The following is a 20,550-nucleotide window of genomic DNA, read 5'->3' as shown; positions in this document are numbered from 1 at the left end:
ACCTGCTTTTCTTCGAATAAATCCTCAACTCCTATATATATAATTACACATAGGTCATAATATGTGTAATTTCTAATTAATATACATTTTGTGAAATTTTGTAAGAATCATTAATAATAAGAATCATTAGGGTTTTTTTTTTGCATTTGCTTTTGAACATTATTTGACAATTAAACACTGACACAGCCAATGTCGGTACAAAATATACTCTCATTACCCCAATGAATAAATGTGAACCCCCCCAAAAAACTAACTAAAAACTAGATTCCTAATAAATGATCTGTGTAAGGGATGTATGTTTTTTTTACGGATTGTAATTCAGATTTTTGAGTTTGAGTTCTTAGACTGACTGATTGTTTTTTTTTTTTTTTGAAATACAACAGTTTCTCTTTTTTCTTCTGATTTTGAATGAAAATGGGACATTTCTTTGATTTACTCTGGGACATGTCCCAGGCAGGAAAGCACAGCAAGCGCCGAGCAACCAAAGCATTCAGTTAGACACAATGCCAGTCTGAGCAGTCCCTTGTGGCTGCTTTTCTCTCCTTCTGTCTCTTTCTCCTTCCCAACCCTTTCTGCTCCTCTGTCTCAGCTCAGTAGAGCAACGCTTTGAATAATTTATCCAACTAAAGGGGTGCCGGTGTGGGCCTGACGCCTGATACCATCTTAAAGGGACAAGCTTTTAACTCAAATTAATACTGCTAACGATGATACAGGATAACGCAACCTGCAGATGTCCACAACACTCAACAAATCCAAAAACGAATCCAATCTTACTACCACACAACAATCTCAAACGTTTTTTTTCCACCCTGCTTGTTATTTAACACTCTTCTAAAAAGAAATTGCTTTTTTGTTAGCAATCTAAATGGTACAGGTCAAAGAACCTTTATCTTTCTGCTGACACTCACGTAAAGATCAATGAACGAGGTGCATTGACCTTGAAAGTGAAAGCTTTTGCTGCGAGGACGGTGAAAGACAGAAGCTCATATAGGCTGCATAAGACACACCGAAGACATGGAGCCAGGATCGACTGTCGGTGTTGTGAGGAGCCAGAGGGTTTTGTGTGGAGAGGAAATTCGACCCGCGGTTATCATAATAAAGGAAGGAAAGATTCATAGCATTCTGCCAGATTCAGAAGCTACAGCGCACACAGCTGGAAAGGTGAGCTAGACTGAGAGAGTGAGACACACGCCACCTGCTGGAGACCACATGAACCAGAATCACTAGTGTGTGTGTGTGTGTGTAAATATATATATATATATATATATATATATATATATATATATATATATATATATATATATATATATATATATATATATTTATAATAGTGAATTCAATAAAATTACACTGACATTAAAGAAAGGGTCAATTATATTATAAAGGTAAATATGAACCAAAAGGCTGAATCGTGCTGTCATAACAAAGGTATTTTTTTTAAATAAATGTATTAATTACAATCACAAATTTATCTGTTACCTTATTTTTTATTGCTGTTAATGATTTTTCTTTCAGAATTATTTCATATATTGGCTAAAAAAAAAAGATTGTTAAAATGCTGTTTGTTTGTTTTTTGCAGTTTCATGTGCCTACAAAGTAAACAAATATCTATAAGTATCAATGTTCAATTAACTGTATTGTTACTGTATGTTCAAGCACAGTCACGCTTAATTTTAAGCTCTATTCTTCACTATTAACAAACGATTAACTAGGACTTTGCTGCTTATTAATGGTTAGTATGGTAGTTTGTAATGGTATCGGGTAGGATTATGGACGTAGAATATGAATAATTAAATTATATCGCCTTATATTTATAATATTTGCATATTTACATATATCCTAACAAAAAGATTTAGATTATATTTTATTGATAAACACTTAAATATATGGTAACACTTTAGAATACTATTTAAAATAGTACACTTATTTACTATCGACTGCCTCAATAAAATTCAAATTCTAAAGGTTATGTAGAATAAGGCAATAATATGTGATAATTACAACTAAATGTCTAAAATTCCAGTAATATGCACGCTAATAAGGAACTAGGTAGGAGACCTTAAAATAGTGTTAACAAATTAATTATTTACAATATTCCTTGGTCAATATATCAGCAACCTAACCAAACGTCGAACATTATTAGCTCCCGCACTAACTAGACAGCATCTTTACAACAGGTAGTGGATGTGGGGAACAGTCTGATAATGCCAGGTATAGTGGACTGTCACGTGCATGTTAATGAACCTGGCCGGACCTCCTGGGAAGGGTACTGGACCGCCACACGAGCAGCTGCTGCTGGAGGAGTCACCACTATCGTAGACATGCCTCTGTGAGTACAGACTCAAATAACATTCGGTGATAATCATTCAACTGACTTTTTAATTATAATGGATGACAGATCTGGAGAAGTCTATAAGTTATGAATGAAAAAGGTTTCAATTCTACCAGTCTCCCCCACTCCCTCGACGATAAACGGTTGATAAATGGTTCACAGAAACAGCATCCCACCCACTACGACTCTTAGAAACTTTCATGAGAAGCTGCATGCTGCTACAGGACAGTGTTTTGTAGACACGGCATTTTGGGGAGGAGTCATTCCTGGAAACAAGGTACTTACATACTGTAAAAACTACTAAATACATTTCAGTTAGTTCAGCCTATTGTTTGGACCACCTGACATTCAAGTGTTGTCACTCAGTATCGGGAATGCAATCTAAAAGTTGATAATAACCAAAAGATTGAACTCGTGCTTTCACAACAAAGGTATTTTTCTTATTAATGTGTGAATGACAGTTGTTGGTTAACTAATGCTTTGATATTTATCTGTTTATTCATGTTAAAAAAATAAATGCAACTTCATGTTGTATCAGTCACGTTTACACACTGCATCCAAAGGATTTTTCCATCATAAAAATAAAACGCATCAGGTTCGATTTTGCATCCATGGCAAGCATTCTGATGGGAAAGGAAGACCAAAAAGAAAAAAAGAAAAATGCATACAAACATGTGCAGGGACCTCAAAACTGCATTTTTGAACCAATCAATTGGGTAAATGATTCAGACATTCAGCAAAAGACATCAGCTGTCTCCAAATATATTCATATTGCACACAAGTTATAAAGTACTTATTCAAAAGAAGCAAGTACATTTACTTTAAACAGCCATTTACTTGTTTGTTTCTTGAACGATTCAGCATTTTTGAAGGCATCAGTTGAGTAAGTGCTTCAACAAATCACTCCTAAAGATTCACTTTTCACCAACCACTGCTATAAAAAAAACATTTGCAAAATAAAATGAATAGCAATATTTTCTTTGTTTCTCTGCCTTCACTTTCTGTTTGTCAATCTCAGCTGGAGCTGAGGCCGATGGTTCACGCCGGCGTTGCTGGATTTAAGTGCTTTCTGATTCACAGCGGGGTGGATGAGTTTCCTCATGTGAGCGACGCTGATCTGCATGCAGCTATGAAACAGCTCCAGGGCACAGGCAGCGTTCTGCTGGTGAGACATCTCATTTTGTGCTTGCCCCGATCATTTCAATCTGATATCTGATTTCATGAAACATTTCTGCCATAACGAGTAACTTAGAATCAGTACCAATGGTAAAATGAAAAAAATGCATCTGGTCAGACATAATTTATTATTGGGCGTAATATAATAGAAATATAATTGTGCAACTTAAATTAATGAAACCTATTCGGTTTAGTTTCATGCAGAGAAAGAAGTCCAGCATGCAGCTGCTGAGAAAGGGGGTATGAGACCGATTGTTTCAGTGATGGTTCTACTTGAAATCATGAACGTGTATTATTTTAAACATAGAAATTCCTGCTTTACTTTCTAACTCAGATCCACAAGAATATTCCACCTTCCTAAAGACCAGGCCTGACATTATGGAGCTCGAGGCCATCCGTACCGTCACTCAGCTCTGCTTACAATATCAGTATGTTACGATGAGAATCAACCTTTGATTATCTAATAGCTGCTTCTGCTCACTGTGAGTAGCCAGCCAAGAGATGAGGTGAGAAGTCAGCATTTTTCCGTTCTTTTTATCAGAGTAAGATGCCACATTGTGCATCTGTCATCAGCCCAGCCTCTGGAGCTCATTAGGGCAGCAAGAAAGGCTGGAGCTCCACTGACTGTAGAGAGCACCCATCACTACCTCAGCCTGTGTGCAGAGGACATTCCAGCACGTGCAACTCAGTTTAAATGCTGCCCCCCGATACGAGACACAGCCAACCGGGTAAGAACAATGAGCATCACAGACAACGAAAACAGGTTCAGGTTGAAAGAAAAAGCTGATCAGCACAAATTGGTCTTGGTAATATTTCTAAAATGTAAAATCGACATTGAAACTCATAAAAGTAATTGATGACCTTAAAATGAATGACTTTCTTCTGAGGATAGCTACATTTTTAAGAACACACAGGTAATTTTTTCACATGCAATTACAAGTGATGAAGAGATTTCAAGAATCAAAAAAAGGATGTTAAACCACCAGTGACATATATTTCAGGTTTTCAGGAGTCATACAGTATATTGTGAGAGGAACAAATGAAAATTTACTGATATGTTTTTGCCTCCAGTCTCAGTTGTCCCTTGGAACTATATCAGTCTTGTTTGTGAATGAATTTGACCAGTTATGTGAACTGGATCAACAGATTCAATGGCTAGGTCCAGACTGTAAGCAAATCAGTGTTTTTATTTTCCTCAAATCGAATCTTTTCAGGCAGGCTGTCTGCGTTATAAATTGTGATTTAAATCAGATTTGTGTGTTCACACATAACCAATATGTTGCTTTGGCTGTGACCGAAACAGCATACCCAGATAGGCTTTCGAAACAGATAAAAAAAATGGAGGTGAATCTTAATTTCCAAATTAAGACTAATCTCGGACTTCTCTGTCACAGAACTCTCGAATATAAATGAATTATTTACAAATCGGGCATCACTTAATCTCTACTAAATTCCTACAGAGTTATCTCATTTTTTTAACCTTTATTCATATACTTCCACAAACCTTAATTATAGTGCATTCCAAACATAATCTGTTATAGTAAAACTATAATCTGTTTCTTTTTAAGAGCTCCTATGGTCTGCACTCAAAGCTGGTGATATTGATATGGTTGTGTCCGATCATTCGCCATGCACACCTGACCTAAAGTGTTTAAACAGTGGTGATTTCACACAGGCGTGGGGAGGGATCTCTTCTCTGCAGTTTGGTAGGCTGTCAATGATCACTCACATGATGGACAAAGTCCTTTGTGAGGCAAACAGTGGTCCACCAACAATTTACCAATCAGACTAATGATTAACTAAAAAAATGACATTCAGGGATCAAGATAGAGTCCCAGACTGGAATCGGCTTAAACAAATATCTACTTTTGTACTAATGAAGCATATGAACTTGCATTTAACATGGAATTCTGCCTCAACTGGTCATAAAATTTGACCTCAACAAAAGACGAACACAGACTGATTAGGGTGTTCCTCGTTACTATTAGCAACCGTTTCAACAAATAACCAAAGCTGTCTAGAAAACATTTAAAAGGTTAAGGAGAATGACACGGCACACAAACATCAACATCTCAAGCTAGCGTTTTAGAGCTAGTTTTCTAAATCTAAAAGTGTCTGGTCTGCTAGCTATCATTGATGGAAAGGTGAAGATCACGTTTTACAACATTTTGCATCAATGAAAGGCCATCTGTCTACCAGTTGAAGCTCAACAGAAGTTGAGTGATGCAATAGGACACTGACCCAAAGATCAGATGTAAATCAACAACGAAAAGGGTTCAGCAGAAGAAAATAGGCCTTTGGATTGACGCTAAATAATAGTGAGGAATAGTGCGAGTCTCATCATCAGTAATTATACTACTTATGGTAGTGTTACTGCTTCCAAAAAATGTTTACTTACTTTTTCCACCTTGAACTGTATATGTAAACTGTGATTAGCAAATTTACATATTTTATGGCCAAAGGAATTTGTGCAGAAATTAATGGCATCATAAGCTAACCAAATGCAACACTGTTCACGGTGTATTTAGAGCAAGCAAAGACCTGCGACACGCTTTATACGGCGTTACTAAAATTGTCATCTGGCTGTTTACCAACAGGTTTATCTTTGTTCTGGACATCAGCTTCTAAAAGAGGGTTTTCATTTTTCGACGCAGTAAGACTCTTGTGTAAAGAGCCTGCTCAACTCTGTCGCCTTGACGACCGAAAAGGGAGTCTCGTTCCAGGTCACGATGCAGACTTAGTCATCTGGGATCCAGAAAAAGAGTTTACGGTGAGAAAGACAGGCGCTCACTCAAGGGGGTTGAGATGAGATTCTCTAAAACGACTGACAGCAAGACGGAACATGCTTGTTGCTAAAATTCTGTCATCTTCTATAAATACACCAAAAGCTTTTTGGAGCCTGCAAGTGAACGCATATCATTTCATTTCCTAGGTGAACGAAGATAACATACATCACAAAAACAAGGTAGATTCAGTTTTATTCAGCATAACATGTAAAAGAAAGTGGGGTTTTTTTTTCACTTTTTTCTTTCTTTTCAGTTAACACCGTACCTTGGTCTTGTTCTGCGAGGGAGGGTGAAGGCCACTGTAGTCCGCGGGAAGGTGGTTTATAGTCATGGCTCTTTCAGTTCTCAGCCTCTGGGAAAGCATCTCTTTATCCAGCACCAGACACCATCCTCTTTGTAAACTAAGCACATTAAGCACATTACATTATCTCATATTACTTAGCATTATCAGCATGTGTTACAGTAAAAATGGTGCCGTGTGGCATGTAATTTTAGAGTATAATTTATGTAATTGATTGTGAAGTAGTGTGGTATATTGAAAAATGGATTGGGTAACACTTTGCACAAATAATGTAAACAAACAGTAACTACTACTACTACTAAATTAAACTATTTTAATGGGAAAGTCCTTCCAAAAAAGAACATTTTGTTATTATTTACTATATTTGTATATTATTTACATTTCAAACCCATATGACTTTCTTTCTTTTTTCTATGGAAGATAAAAGAAGTTATTTTAAATAAAGATCAGTTATGTCTTGGAGCTTTTGGATCACGTTATTAAGCTGATTTCTGAACCAATTAAAATTTCTTAGACGCCCAAAATACAGAGTTTACACAATAGTATGCATTAAAATATGAATGTGATGAATTTTTGTTTATGTGTTAATTAATAATAAGTTAACATAATTTGGTTAATAAACATGCTCTACTTTATATGTAAGTTTCTTCAGGAAATAATAGAAGTAACTAATGTTTAACCCAGGTTAAAAAATTGTGATTTTAAAGTTTAAAGTGAATGATTTACATGTAAAAATACATTATTAATAAAAAAAAATTCAAATTCTTTTTACTGATATTTGTGGTTTACTCCTATTTTTTCAATCAGACATGATCAAAGTGTCACATAAAATAATGATAAAATGTATTGCCATATATATATATATATATATATATATATATATATATATATATATATATATATATATATATATATATATATATATATATATATATATATATATATATATATATATATATATATATATATATATATATATATATTATATATACACACAGTCACACATATTTATATATGAAGTAGGATGGATAAAAACATTTATCATAGTTGTCATAAACATAAAACCAAAATGTACTCTTGTCTTAGGATAACTTTGATAAAATGTTTTGATCCTCCAAATGTACACTACACACACACACATATACATATATATATATATATATATATATATATATATATATATATATATATATATATATATAAATCACAATTTGAGGTGATGTCGTTATAAGTGTTATTTACTAGTTGAACAAGTTTGAATAGAAAATAAGAAAACAACGTTTGTTAATTAAACAGCTGCTGTCACTGCTCAGTATATCAGGTCTCAAAGTGATATGATTGGTCAACAGGTGAAAGGTTTACTCACCGTTTACATGAGTTAACCATTGCCTCAGTCTGTCAGTGTCGCAGCAGCATTATGTCCTCTCTGTCTGTTCTTCCACCGGAATGCCTGTTACAGCCTTTCCCCGTCCCCCAGCGTCTTATGCTAGGACCGGGACCGTCCAATGTTCCCTCACGGATCGCAGCAGCTGGAGCCCAGCCCATGCTAGGCCACCTGCATGCAGAAACCATTGAGGTAATACAGTACAGTGTGTTTATTAAGTGCATACTAGGAAATACTGACTTTTTAGGTCACCATTTTTAATGACGCTTTACCATGTTGAATAATTTTGGCTCAAAGGGATAATTCACCCAAATATTATCATTTATTCAACCTTATTTTGTTCAAAACATGCACTGTAACCTGACATGCCCTTATATGGAACGGTGTTATTGGATTTACATGTAACCAAAATAGTTTAATTAGCAAAGAGTTCTGTGTTCAACAGTAGAAAGAAAGTCAGGTTTGGAACAACATAAATTTGAGTTCACTGACATCGTTTTTATTTCTGAGTGAGCTTTAAACCCTTTAAACAGCTGCAACACAAGTAGCTAAAATGGCTTGAATATGGCTAGTAAAATTTCACCTGATGAAAGAAATAACCGGTATAGCATCTTGTTAATCTGCTTCGTAAATAATCATGTCATAATCCTTATCTATGAATGAAACGATTTCATTGTATGCTCATTTTGCTTCCAGATTATGAATCAGATCAAAAGTGGCATTCAGTATGCATTTCAGACCCGAAACCGAGTGACTCTGGCTGTGAGTGGACCAGGTCATGCAGCTATGGAGTGTGCCATCTTTAACTCCCTGGAGCCCGGAGAGAGCGCCCTCATAGCCGTCAGTGGCATATGGGGAGAGAGGGCTGCAGAGATAGCTGAGAGAATAGGTCCAGATTCTGCTTTCAGTTCAATTCAAAGCTTGTTTCGTGATACGTATCACTGCAGTGCAGAAATGTTCAGGTTTTAGGAGTAGGTTACTGATGGTGACTGTGGCAGGGAAGAATCATGCAGCTAGTTACAAATTATGCAAAATCAAACTGACGGTAAACTTTGCGATTGCGACTAAACGTTTTGATTAATCAAAATTTGGTAGATTATATGATAAAATGACCTACTTAGTATAAAGGTGATCAAGATCATCATATATCAAATACTCTTCACCAGGTGCCAAGGTGAACACAGTTCACACCTCTGCTGGTGGGTACTTCACAAATGAGGAAATTGATCAGGTACAAATCATGTTTCATTTACCATTTATGTATTTACTACATATGTTCAACAATGCTTATCTTGTTTTAAAGGCATTAGATAAATACAGGCCAGTGGTGTTTTTTCTCACACATGGAGAATCCTCCACAGGAGTCGTCCATCCCATAGACGGCATAGGTGACCTTTGCCACAAGTGAGACATTTAACCTGAATCAACTTTATTCTAGTAGACTAATTCATTCGTGTTTCGCATCTTGTTTTTACTAACTTTGTGATCACCTAAATAAAATACCTGTCAAAATACCTTTGGCCGGTATAACAGTCTTCATCTTCTGACAAAACCAGGAGATAGAATAGTTGACGCTGACTGGACTACACGGTTCATGTTGAAGTAAATGCTATCAAGAAGGAGACTGTCAATCCCTCCAAAGCTTTCAAATGAAATATAAATGTAACTTAAAAATATACAGCGAAAGCCAATTACACTAAACAAACCGACTAGATTTTAAAAATGAAAAATGAAAATCAACATATTTGCAAAAACCTCTAATAGTATATCAGTGATGCTTACACTTTTTAACGTCCAATTCTTGCTTTTAAAAACCATTGGCTATGACTTTTGGCTCAATTTGCTGCTTGTTAATAAGGCAGATGTTAAACTTAGGGCTGTAAAATATGGTCATGCAGAATATGTGCTTTAAGCACCAATAATAAACAGCCAATATGTTTATATGCATGCCAATAAGCAACTAGTTAATAGTTAGAATTGGTCCCTATGCTATTTCTGTTTTGTCGTTCAGGTACGACTGCTTGTTTCTGGTGGATTCAGTAGCAGCATTGGGAGGTACTCCTATCTGCATGGATGAGCAAGGTATCCTCACATTAGATGTTCTTGCAATACAATCACTGTCTGCATGGGATCCATCATTCAGGACGTGTTTGTCTCACTAGGTATTGACATCATGTATACTGGCTCTCAGAAGGTTTTGAACGCACCTCCAGGAACTGCACCAATCTCCTTTAGTGAGAGAGCATGGTGAGACAAAACACCTTCGAACCAGACTTAGTTTTTTTGAAATCAATCAGTGACAAAAATGTTCTTTTTTTGACAAAACAGCCAGAAAATATTTAACAGGAGAACAAAACCAATCTCTTACTTCTTGGACATGAGCTGGTTGGCAAATTACTGGGGTTGTGATGACAAGCCTGTGCGCACGTAAGAACCTTTCGTCACATTTAACAGGCGCTGATTAAACACAGGAGGCCTTATTAAAAACAAATTAGTGGTCCAAGAAGACAAAAATCAATAGGCTCCGACTTCTGAAGTCAATTCTCTATCACTTAATGATAACAGGACATTGCGCACATACTGTATGTTAAAGTTGCTGTAAATGTGCAGTTATCACCACACTGGACCAGTATCTTCTTTCTATGGTCTGCGTGAGAGTCTGGCCATCCTCGCGGAGACTGTGAGATCATATTCTGCTAGATACTTGAATTTTGTATAAAAAAAAAAAAAAAAAAGAACATACGTTTACCATATATTTTGTTCTTAAAGGGTCTTGAAAACTCGTGGAAACGGCACAAAGAGGTCGCAGAGTACTTCCACAAAGGCTTAGAAGAAATGGGCTTAAAGCTGTTTGTGCAGGATAAGGTTTGCAGAAGAAGGCTCACAACAGAGCTCACATATAGAATTACTACAACTCACGTTACATTTTCTGAAAACATCTCGTGTCTTTTAGAAAGCAAGACTACCAACAGTGACCACAATAGTAGCTCCCCCAGGATATGACTGGCGGGAAATCACAGGGTATATCATGAAGACCTACAACATTGAAATCTCTGGGGGTCTTGGACCATCTGCTGGCATGGTGAGAAGCTATTGGTTTCAGTTAATCATAACTGACAGACTTCAGGACAACTAGAGGCTCTATGGTCAGTAACTGTTTTGTTTCTCTTCTTCTTGTCAGGTTTTGCGCGTGGGATTGATGGGATGTAACAGCAGCAAGGCCAATGTGGACAAGGTGTTGGAAGCCTTGGCTGATGCTCTGAAACACTGTCACAAAAGCAGAGTCTGATGGCATGACCCGTCATCAAATAAAAAAAATATTCATTTTAACCATTTAACTGTCATGTTTCATTATTTTTGGAGACACACACACAAATACTTTGCATCCCTCCTCAAACAAATATATAAACACTTATAAATGTGCAAAAACAAAGGCTTACAATATTAGCTAACAATTTTAGTGAAAGACTGCTATAAAGTAAACATTGTTTTCATCTTTGTTTTTTGTTGTTTTTGAATAATCAATAAATAATGGCACATTATAAGCAGGCATTTGTTCTGTTATTTTCTGTATATTTTCTATTTTTTAAAAAAATACATAAATAAATAAGTGCTACGGTATATGCAATATCAAAAGATTAATTTGGCCAAAAGAAAAGTATTTTCATTTACTCACCCTCGTTTTGCTCTAAGCGGTTGTGCTGATCTTCAGCAGGTGGTTTTTCTCCTGAAAGATTTAAAGGATTAATCAGTCTGTCTGTCAAAAAAGATCTTAATGTTTTGTTTTTTTTTCCTAATTAATTTGCAAAGTGCAGCTTTAAGGACAACATAATATACAACTACACTTAAAAGAATTAAAAGGCACAGAAATTATAAAAAAAAATATTAGCACTTTACTATAACATTGCATAACTACATGATCTGCCTAAATCTCTTGTCTGAAGTTGATATAAACATTTATAAACAACGGCGTCCTCACCTGTTTCTAATCTGGGAGGTCGGATTCGTGGGGAATCGCATTTGATGTGTCCGTTTGCGCTCGCCGTAGTAAAGGAGGATGTTACGTATGTTTTTTTGTTTTTTCAAGAAAAGTACCGCGTAAAGAGATCACGGCCTAGGAATAATTTGCTAGCCATTGTCAGCATTTGCTCCCTGCCGTTCCGCCTTTTAAACCGTGTTTTTAAGAGCCATGTCTTGCAGAAGAGGAGCTCTAATTGTGCTTGAGGGAGTGGACAGAGCCGGGAAAACTACCCAATGTCAAAAACTCGTGAATGCGTTACAGCAGAGCGGACGAGCCGCAGAAATGATGCGGTTTCCAGGTAAACTCACTCGTTTTAAGCTATTCCACGTTAAACCATTCTGTGAAGCCTTGCCTAGACGGTCTCTGATTCTAAAATATTAAAATTATAGTGAAGCATCCTGTAGTTTTTTTAATAACAGTCTCAAAAAACTAAACTAAAATGTTATCCGTCTTCCTTTCTTTATATAAAGAAGGCTGTGATTTGTCAACTCGCTGAGGTTTGAGACACAGCCTTAATCCGTGTCAGTGTTTGTATTTTTTGTACTGAAGAAGTTGGTTTTTTTTAAACAGACAGAACCACAAAAATCGGTCAGCTGATCAGTTCATACCTGGAGAAGAAGAGCAATCTGGAAGACCATACTGTTCACCTGCTGTTTTCTGCTAACCGCTGGGAAATGGTGTAGGTTATCTCTCCAGAGTGTTTGTACATTCATCCAGTAAAGTGCATAACCGGCAATGGCTTATTAATTCATCATTCATCAACCCGTATATCTGTCAAACCAGTCTGTTTTCTTTCTTTAGGCCTCTGCTGAAAGAGAAGTTAGAACAAGGCATCAATATAGTGGTGGACCGTTATGCATTTTCTGGAGTTGCATTCACTAGTGCCAAACCTGTGAGTGTTAATGTTATATATTGAAGAAAAAAAAAAAAAATTATAAAGTATGCCCATGCACATTACCGTTTTCAAAAAGATGTGATTGAAGACTATATGAATATTATATTGCATTACATACTGTTGTGTAATATCACAAAGTTTACTTTCTTTTCGTTAAGGCATTCATTTAGTTGTTTTGTGTTCAGGGCTTCTCACTGGAGTGGTGCATGAATCCAGATATTGGACTTCCAAAACCGGACCTGGTGATGTTTTTGCAGCTCAATCCCAACATGGCAGCAAACCGTGGGCAATATGGAAATGAACGATATGAAACCAGCTCCTTCCAACGGACAGTGCATCAAAGATTTGAAGAGCTCATGCGAGACGACTCCGTCAACTGGAAGGTAGTTCACCTGATTTTTGTAAACTTTGCAACATGTCATCTTCAAGTGAGTTTAATCTCTCTTTTAATCTCTAGGTCATCGATGCTGCAAGGACCATAGAAGAGGTGCACAAAGATATTAAGCTTTTAAGTGAAGACATCATCCGTTTAGCTGAGAATCAGCCGGTTGGAGAGCTGTGGAGGTGAACGGATTGCCCGAAACTATTAATAAATGCCTTTTAAATGTTCTGTCACCGAGTAGATTAGTGCACAAACCGCATCCTTATTGTTTTAATTTTTTAATGATTTGATTAAATAAATATTCATAAAATAAACTTGTGTACAGAGATTTGAAACATCAAGACAAAATCATTCTTATATAATTACACAAGCTATCCTACCCATTCTGCAAACGGCCAACCTTCCTTGGTTGTCATTTACAATTTCATACAGGTCCAAAAATTCAGACTTTCATTGGTTAAGAGTAAACGCTAAATCAGATCTGATTAGCAGGTCTCCAGACCAAACCCATAAAATGTGTTATGGCAAACCTGTGTTTTAAGTTAAGGGGGTTAAAAGGCACCATATCACTTAAAAATTAATCTATAGTGTTAAGACTCAATATGGATACACATAAATGCGACTAAGTACATACATACTGATGATCCTGAGTGCCTGTGAGCATGACACCTGACCTCGGCTCACTCAGGGTGACACGGAGTAGTCAGCGTAGCTGTTTAAGAAGAAAGCTGTGTGTTTGACGCAGGTGACTATGCCACAGTGGCTTTGGACGTCAATGGTATCCTTCTCTTTCCTCTGAAGAGGCTCTACCACAGAATTTTGAAAGTCTGGCAAATGCAAGTGTTCTTCACAAGGACAGGATCTCAAATTCTTCATCCTCGGAGTCAAAGAAGCGTTCGAGCCGGTCTGAATCCGAAAAGTCTGGAGATTCAAGATAAAATGTAACGGCGTGCATTTATTCATGCAGTTCTTTGCAAACCCGTGCAATTCTGATTTTGCAAACAAACAATATAAGAGATCACCTGGAGTGAGATTAAGTACATCTGCGGTAATTAGATGAGATGGCTGGCTGTCTACCAATTCAAACATGGGAAGACCTCTACAGTTTGAAACCTGCACGAGGTAAAAAACACAACAATGAGCGGTCCGGAGTTACAAACATGAACTGAGGCTACCAAAAAATTTTAACTTAATATATGGCTTAAGTACCTTACGAATCTGTGCACACCAGTCATCAAAATCATCCTCTGTTTGACAGAAGAAGCCCTGATGGACAGAAAATGGCATAGATGATGCTGTTACTCAAAATTTAACAATAACTACTAAACAATTCAAGCCTAAGACTAGTGAGCACACATTTTGATCAGGAAACTAGGCGATGATGATGATTTGGTACTCAAGAAACATATCCTGTTAACATAGCTGTCCAGCTTAATATTTTTGTGGACACCATGATACATTTTGACTGGATTTGAAAAGCAATTTCAAAAGTACATAATTCATGCAAACTTCATTTTTTATTACATTACAAACTCACATTTGCTGAATTAATTTATTCTTGTTGAATAAAAGTAATGCCCCCCACCATCAAATTTTTACTTTCATATACACAAGACTTTTTAATAATGGTTCTGTACATTATTCTGACACTGACATCGTATTTTAGGAGAATTAAACAGGTCTATTGATTTGACAATTTTATGTTTACTTAAATCAAGAATCTGGAACTAATTACTAGCAATTATGCGCATCAACATCTTTTCAGACCATTCAAACCAAAAAAACACATTTTGGTCTCAATGTTAAAAGTTACGTGGGAATAAAAGGGTTTAATCATTTAAGCAGTACTGGGAGAAGGTAAATGATACTGAAATGAAGAACGTGTGTCTTACACATTAAGCTCTACTTACAGCGGCAATGGAGGGGTCAAGCTCACAGATGTGCATTCGGCAGGGAGGGTGCTGGCAGTGGTACGAGTCGTCTGGGAACTGACCGTCTTCACTTGGGTCCACAGCTGGCTGAGTGGTATGAGGGTCGAGATAAATCAGTTCATGACCTGGAGAGTGCATCAATAAGAAAAGATAACCAAGCAGTTTGAAACCCAATATACATCCATACGGCATTTAACATTTATATAATGTGTACTAAACCACAGATGAACCTTCTAGCTGCCACAGTATAACGGCTGTGCTTCAGAACTTCAGATGAACAAAGACGTGTTTGTATTACTTTCATAATAGGGTCTTTCCGTGTCAACACAATCAGTGGTCCCCGGCTCAAACTTATCTTTTTTTTTTTTTTCCAATTTTTTTTTTCTGAGGAAAGATAAACTTGTATAGTGATGAAAGCCAAAATAATAAGTAGTATAGTAAAAGTAATGCACTTTTATGTAAATGGCAATTTTTTCACCCAAGATTTGGAGCCAAATTACAGGATGGTAAAAAATATACATATATCATTTTGAAAGACTGCAGTATCATTATATTATTTTTACACTGATATCAGTTGACTTTTAAGTCCTAAAATTTGACTTTGTCAATTACTTATTGAAAAAAATTATTGCTGCATATGTGTGCAGTGTCAAAGTATGTGAAACTTGGCTTTCAGTATTTGGTACCAATTTAACAGCTAAGAGATTCACATACACTGGATCATACTCGAGTGCCACAAATATTACTTTTTCAAAGTGTGCAGGTCTGTAACTCAAGAAGTATTAAAAATACCTTAATATATCATTTTATAATTATTTTCTCAAACTTTTCTTTTGAACTTTTTCTCAATTAGCTTTTTTTTAAGGCCCTATATGGTTCATCCGAGATATTATGAGCCCAATGTGACTCAGTAACCAATTGGTTGAATTCTGCCCATTTTCAGTGTTTAAAAACCAAATGTAAGTCTAAAGCTGATACATATTACATTTCAAGGGCTATCACATTTGTTCTATGTCATCGCTTTAATGACACTGCTGCTTTCAGCATGAACGCGTCATTTCATATTTTGGCTTTCATCACCATATACGTTTATCTTTCTTTATTAAAAAATCTGAGCTAAAAAAATAATTCAATTCTCTAAAGCACATTGTAATTAACAAAATGTTTAAATGAATGTAGCCTGAGATACACGTCAAGCAATATTTTTGTTTGTAGTTCTAAGAATAGGGACGTGTCACACATATATGTTGGCATCTAAATAATAAACTAGCTTATACGAAAGGTTCATTCATTCACTTGCTTTGCTCTCAGAACAGACTTTTTATAGTTTTAGCCTAAAAAAACTCTGCTTACCTACAAAGCCAATGAAGTAGTGAGCACTGTTCGGCTTCCCACCTATTACTCCTAAAGACTGAGGCATCATGAAGCATTGCTGTGGATAAGACACAAGGAAGAAGTCCAACAGTCAGCAAACTTGAAGAGGTTACCATTAAAAGCAATAGCACGTGAAGAATTAGCATCTTACTCAAACCTACTGTCTGATCTTAACAGTTGAGCGTTTTATCTAGTCACACGACAGCTAATGTTATAGATTTACCTTGAGTGGTTCAATATAGGCTTCATTAATGTCACTGAGTCCCAGTCTTAGTGGAATCAGCAGAACAAGCGGTTTCCACAGAGCTGTCTCCTCCTCAGCCAGAGCGCAAGCCCCTTCCAGATCTCCATTCATCTCCAGGGGCTCTTCAGCAGCCGCACATGCACCCCTGTCAAAGTCCAGCCACGGCATACACAACCTCTCTATAGACAGCCAAGGAAAAAAAACGTGCCAAAACATGTTCAAAACAAAAGCCTGTAAAATGGTTTATATACGTTTACTGTTCAAGTCAATTGTTTGCCCAGTGCATGCTATACTTGAGCTACAGCAGGTTTTGCACGGTTGATCTACAGTTAATGCTGTCTCTTTCTGTGCAAGTGCCAAAGACGCAACGTGCAATCGAATATTTGAAGGATTAAATGCACTCTTTTTTAGCACGTCAGCAAAGGCGGTCCCCTTAACATTGACGAATGCTGCATAACACCTGGGGTTTTTGGATAAAAACCTACGCTCTTTAGCCAGAAACTATAAACTGAGGACGTTTCAGTAGGACAACAACCCGATGCACACTGACTGAGTAACACTGAAGTGGCTTGAAATGAAGAAATTGATGCCCTTGAGTGGCTTAGTCAGAGTCTTGACCTCAATCTCATTGAACCTCTCTGAAAGGAGGAACTGCTTCACTTTTAGTGCTTCAGCAAGGAAGAACGTGCCAATCCTGTTCCATCACACGGTGCAAAATAAAAAACAGCCTTAGAGTAATACCTTGTAATATCTCTGAATGTGATACTAAAGAATGGGGATAAATACTCACTGATTAATTAACATTTTAATGGTATTTACAGGAATGCTGAATTTACTTCCATTTTAAAAGACAATTTAGACAAAACATTAGGCAAAAATACTTTCTATTATGTTCCACGAAACAAAGAAAGTCACACAGGTTTGGAATAACAAAGGAGAGTACTTTTTTTTTTTTATAAATGTACTGGCTAATTTCATCATGCTTTTGGCTACTATAAAGAGTAATAGGCTACATAGTCTCTTGGGTTAGTGCAGAAAAAAAAAATCAAACGCAAACGTCTGCAGAGTCCATCTAAGCCCACTAAAGATGCCCTATGAAAGAGAACTCACTGATTTCCTCAATGACCACAGTATTGTCCATAGCTACATGAACTGCCAGTCGGCTCCAGGAATCAAAAACTGCCAGTTTCCTAGATGGGCACAAAGTATAGTTGATTTTATGCAAAGACAGTCAAGCAAAGTAGTTTATTTGAGGATTATTGAGCTTTATTAACATATTCCAGTTGCAACATGTACCTTGATTGTATGATTGTGATTATTAAAATTTTGCCTTGGCCAACTTACTTGAGTACCTGTGCCACTGTATTTGGACCATACCACTGGCCTATAGACTTGCCCTCACCAACACCCATTTGAGCTGAGGAAAACAACAATGCAGTAACTTACCCATCAAAAGAGTAACTTTCATACTATTCCTATAATAAGCAGGCAGCAGGTAGATGAGGAGTAGTACCTATCTGATGGATGGAATAATAGCTGTCCTTCTTGTCAATGAAGGCATTGAGAATGCTGATATATTCTGCTCTCTGCCGCTGACCTGGACTCCATGTCCAGTCTAATAAAAACACAGCCATCTCAGACAACAGCAGACACCATAATCAGCAGCCTCATAACACAGGTTTGTCTTACCTCTACCTAAGTGCCTGCAGATCAGCGCCTGCCCAAGAATCATCTGTCCACATCGAAGCATGCAGCCCCAGCCGGTGTCTGAAGTGGGCCCGGTGCCACCTGTAACATCACGTCCATTAAACTATCTGTAAAACTAAACAGACTATCCAATAATTAAATGCAACACTTGGACAGTTAGATCAGGACTCTGAGGACTCGGACTCTCACCGATTGGCAGGAAGTTCTTTCTGTACGTGAACCACAAGCGTGAGGTGACGTCTGCCAGAATCTCATCCTTCTCTGGAAGGCAAAAAAAAACCCCACCATGAATCAAGAGACAAACACAAAAACAGGAAACCTTCAAAGTGTCCTGCTTCATCACCCGTTAGAGCGCTGAACTGCTTTCCCAAAATCCAGACAGGTTCTGAAGTCTCTGGGAAATCTTCGATCTCTCCAAAGCGCAATGAGTCGTATGTGAGAGTAGCTGTCGAAAGAAAAGCCAATGACCAACCGGAAGCTCAATAACAAAAAGAGATACAGTTTTGGACATCTTTTCAGTTGTTTGTTTGTAGGCTTAGCCATCCATCTGTCATCATCTACAATTTTAAACTTGTAATCATTCCAGTTTTTTTTTTAAACAATGTATTTTGAGAGAGATCTGTCCAAATGCTATTAAAGACATACCACAAATAAAGTGTTAACTTATTTGAACTCGTGTTTTCATTTTTACATATGCATTTTAAGTATGTCAAGATTATGAAATAGTTCTTTAAGTATGAATGAAACAAATACTAAAACTGTATTTATAAATTAACCTAGATTAATAGTCATTTATAATTTTCAGTTGATACATAACACGTTAACTAATTAACAAATTGAACTTTATTTGAAAGTATTTTACTTGCTTTTTTACCGAGGTGTACGTGTAACTTCACGTTGCCCCGTAAGTTTCACGCTTTTTAAAAAGCCTACAAAATTGTTCATTCTAAAGGATGTCATGCACCAAAGGCATTAAAGACACAACACGGCACGTTAAAGTCCCTATCCTGTCGGTAACCTATTGGAAAACAGATTATTGGAGTATGCAGAAATTGATAACGACAGCCTCCCTACAGCGTCTCCAGCTGAACGCTATCATTGGTGCGCTGGCACGCTCCTGTGATGTCCAAAAAATGCTCAAGGTAGGCAGCTGACTAGACTCTAAAACACAGCCGATACAGCCAAACAGTTCTGACGGGCGGCGGGAGCATTTTTGTGCAATGACATCTAACGTTAAAAGATAATTCTGTGTCATTAGACAGCAGACTGTTCTCTTTACTGTCTAGTTGGCAGCAGTTGGGACGTCTATGTACCATATTTAACGACAAATTCCCAAACTGTAGAGGCGGCCTCTCCGATAACAGGCGCGTACTTCGTTGACGATAGAAGAATTCTGCTTTTTAACAATTTCATGACATCTGGGCGGGTGAAAGAAATGCAAATGAATTGTTTTCTTGCGGTTTTCTTACCTGCATCCATCCCGACAGTGATTCAGCCTATCTTGTTTGTTGAGTGTTCCTCATACTGCGCTGACCAATAGGACAGCACTTCCGCTTTGGTCAGAATGCGTCATTACCCAGATAACCAATCAGATGAAGCCAATAAATTTTGTGGTCTTTTTGACTAATAGAATTTCTCCAAAGGCGGGACATGTTGTTCTCTGGGAAGTGGATGTAAACAAGCCAGAGTATTGGGAAATCTTACAATAAATCGAGAGGAATCTAGTGCTATTTAATGCATAATGGCATTTCTGGTTAGCAATGTTTTGTGTCGAAGATATTTACCATAAAACTAACTTATCGCTGACGTTTTTGCGCAAAAAGTATAGTTAACTACTAATACCTGCAATTTTAACCCATTTCTCTTCAACTAACTAAAACTGTATATAATATGAATACGAATATAATAGGAAGTTTAGCTGAAGTGAAGCTGACGTAATGTCAGTTATGTCCTCCTTTTATTTTTTTTTATTTTTTTTCATAAAATATATTTTGGCTAATTTAATTGTATGTTATGG

At 36.9% G+C, this 20,550-nt stretch overlaps 4 protein-coding genes across 6 annotated transcripts; 3 read left to right on the top strand and 1 right to left on the bottom strand.

Moving 5' to 3' along the window:
- The first annotated feature begins 827 nt into the window (after positions 1-827).
- Positions 828-7,344, top strand: zgc:103559. The gene is made up of 11 exons (XM_043241350.1): positions 828-1,161; positions 2,178-2,329; positions 2,495-2,609; positions 3,351-3,497; positions 3,703-3,748; positions 3,843-3,936; positions 4,050-4,236; positions 5,076-5,214; positions 6,106-6,278; positions 6,441-6,473; positions 6,548-7,344. The coding sequence occupies exons 1-11, from the start codon at positions 1,015-1,017 to the stop codon at positions 6,692-6,694; spliced, it is 1,380 nt and encodes a 459-aa protein (XP_043097285.1). The 5' UTR covers positions 828-1,014; the 3' UTR covers positions 6,695-7,344.
- Positions 7,345-7,974: 630 nt separating this feature from the next.
- agxta (alanine--glyoxylate and serine--pyruvate aminotransferase a) lies at positions 7,975-11,287 on the top strand. Its single transcript, XM_043241354.1, has 11 exons — positions 7,975-8,171; positions 8,676-8,868; positions 9,146-9,210; positions 9,283-9,383; positions 9,991-10,061; positions 10,142-10,226; positions 10,308-10,406; positions 10,590-10,659; positions 10,749-10,844; positions 10,933-11,061; positions 11,161-11,287. Exons 1-11 carry the CDS (start codon positions 8,013-8,015, stop codon positions 11,266-11,268), a joined length of 1,176 nt encoding a protein of 391 aa, XP_043097289.1. The 5' UTR covers positions 7,975-8,012; the 3' UTR covers positions 11,269-11,287.
- Positions 11,288-12,027: 740 nt separating this feature from the next.
- On the top strand, positions 12,028-13,591 carry dtymk (deoxythymidylate kinase (thymidylate kinase)). The gene is made up of 5 exons (XM_043241357.1): positions 12,028-12,298; positions 12,571-12,679; positions 12,802-12,892; positions 13,081-13,278; positions 13,353-13,591. The coding sequence occupies exons 1-5, from the start codon at positions 12,169-12,171 to the stop codon at positions 13,461-13,463; spliced, it is 639 nt and encodes a 212-aa protein (XP_043097292.1). The 5' UTR covers positions 12,028-12,168; the 3' UTR covers positions 13,464-13,591.
- On the bottom strand, positions 13,540-20,118 carry atg4b (autophagy related 4B, cysteine peptidase). Of its 3 annotated transcripts, none has more exons than XM_043241353.1 (13): positions 20,003-20,118; positions 18,877-18,978; positions 18,723-18,794; positions 18,516-18,614; positions 18,340-18,441; positions 18,171-18,243; positions 17,937-18,016; positions 16,806-17,005; positions 16,562-16,640; positions 15,188-15,333; positions 14,487-14,543; positions 14,300-14,390; positions 13,540-14,198 (listed from the first exon to the last, which is right to left on the bottom strand). In XM_043241353.1, the coding sequence occupies exons 1-13, from the start codon at positions 20,010-20,012 to the stop codon at positions 14,125-14,127; spliced, it is 1,185 nt and encodes a 394-aa protein (XP_043097288.1). In that variant the 5' UTR covers positions 20,013-20,118; the 3' UTR covers positions 13,540-14,124. The 3 variants fall into 3 exon arrangements, with proteins under 3 accessions (XP_043097288.1, XP_043097287.1, XP_043097286.1); XM_043241352.1 differs by lacking the exon at positions 20,003-20,118 and adding an exon at positions 19,847-19,989 and having other exon boundaries at positions 18,522-18,614; XM_043241351.1 differs by lacking the exon at positions 20,003-20,118 and adding an exon at positions 19,847-19,987.
- Positions 20,119-20,550: the final 432 nt, after the last annotated feature.

Source organism: Puntigrus tetrazona, chromosome 6 (assembly GCF_018831695.1).
Source record: "Puntigrus tetrazona isolate hp1 chromosome 6, ASM1883169v1, whole genome shotgun sequence".
Classification (NCBI taxonomy): domain Eukaryota; kingdom Metazoa; phylum Chordata; class Actinopteri; order Cypriniformes; family Cyprinidae; genus Puntigrus; species Puntigrus tetrazona.
The sequence above is the reverse complement of the archived record's forward strand: the minus strand, read 5'-3'. Positions and strand labels throughout refer to the sequence as shown.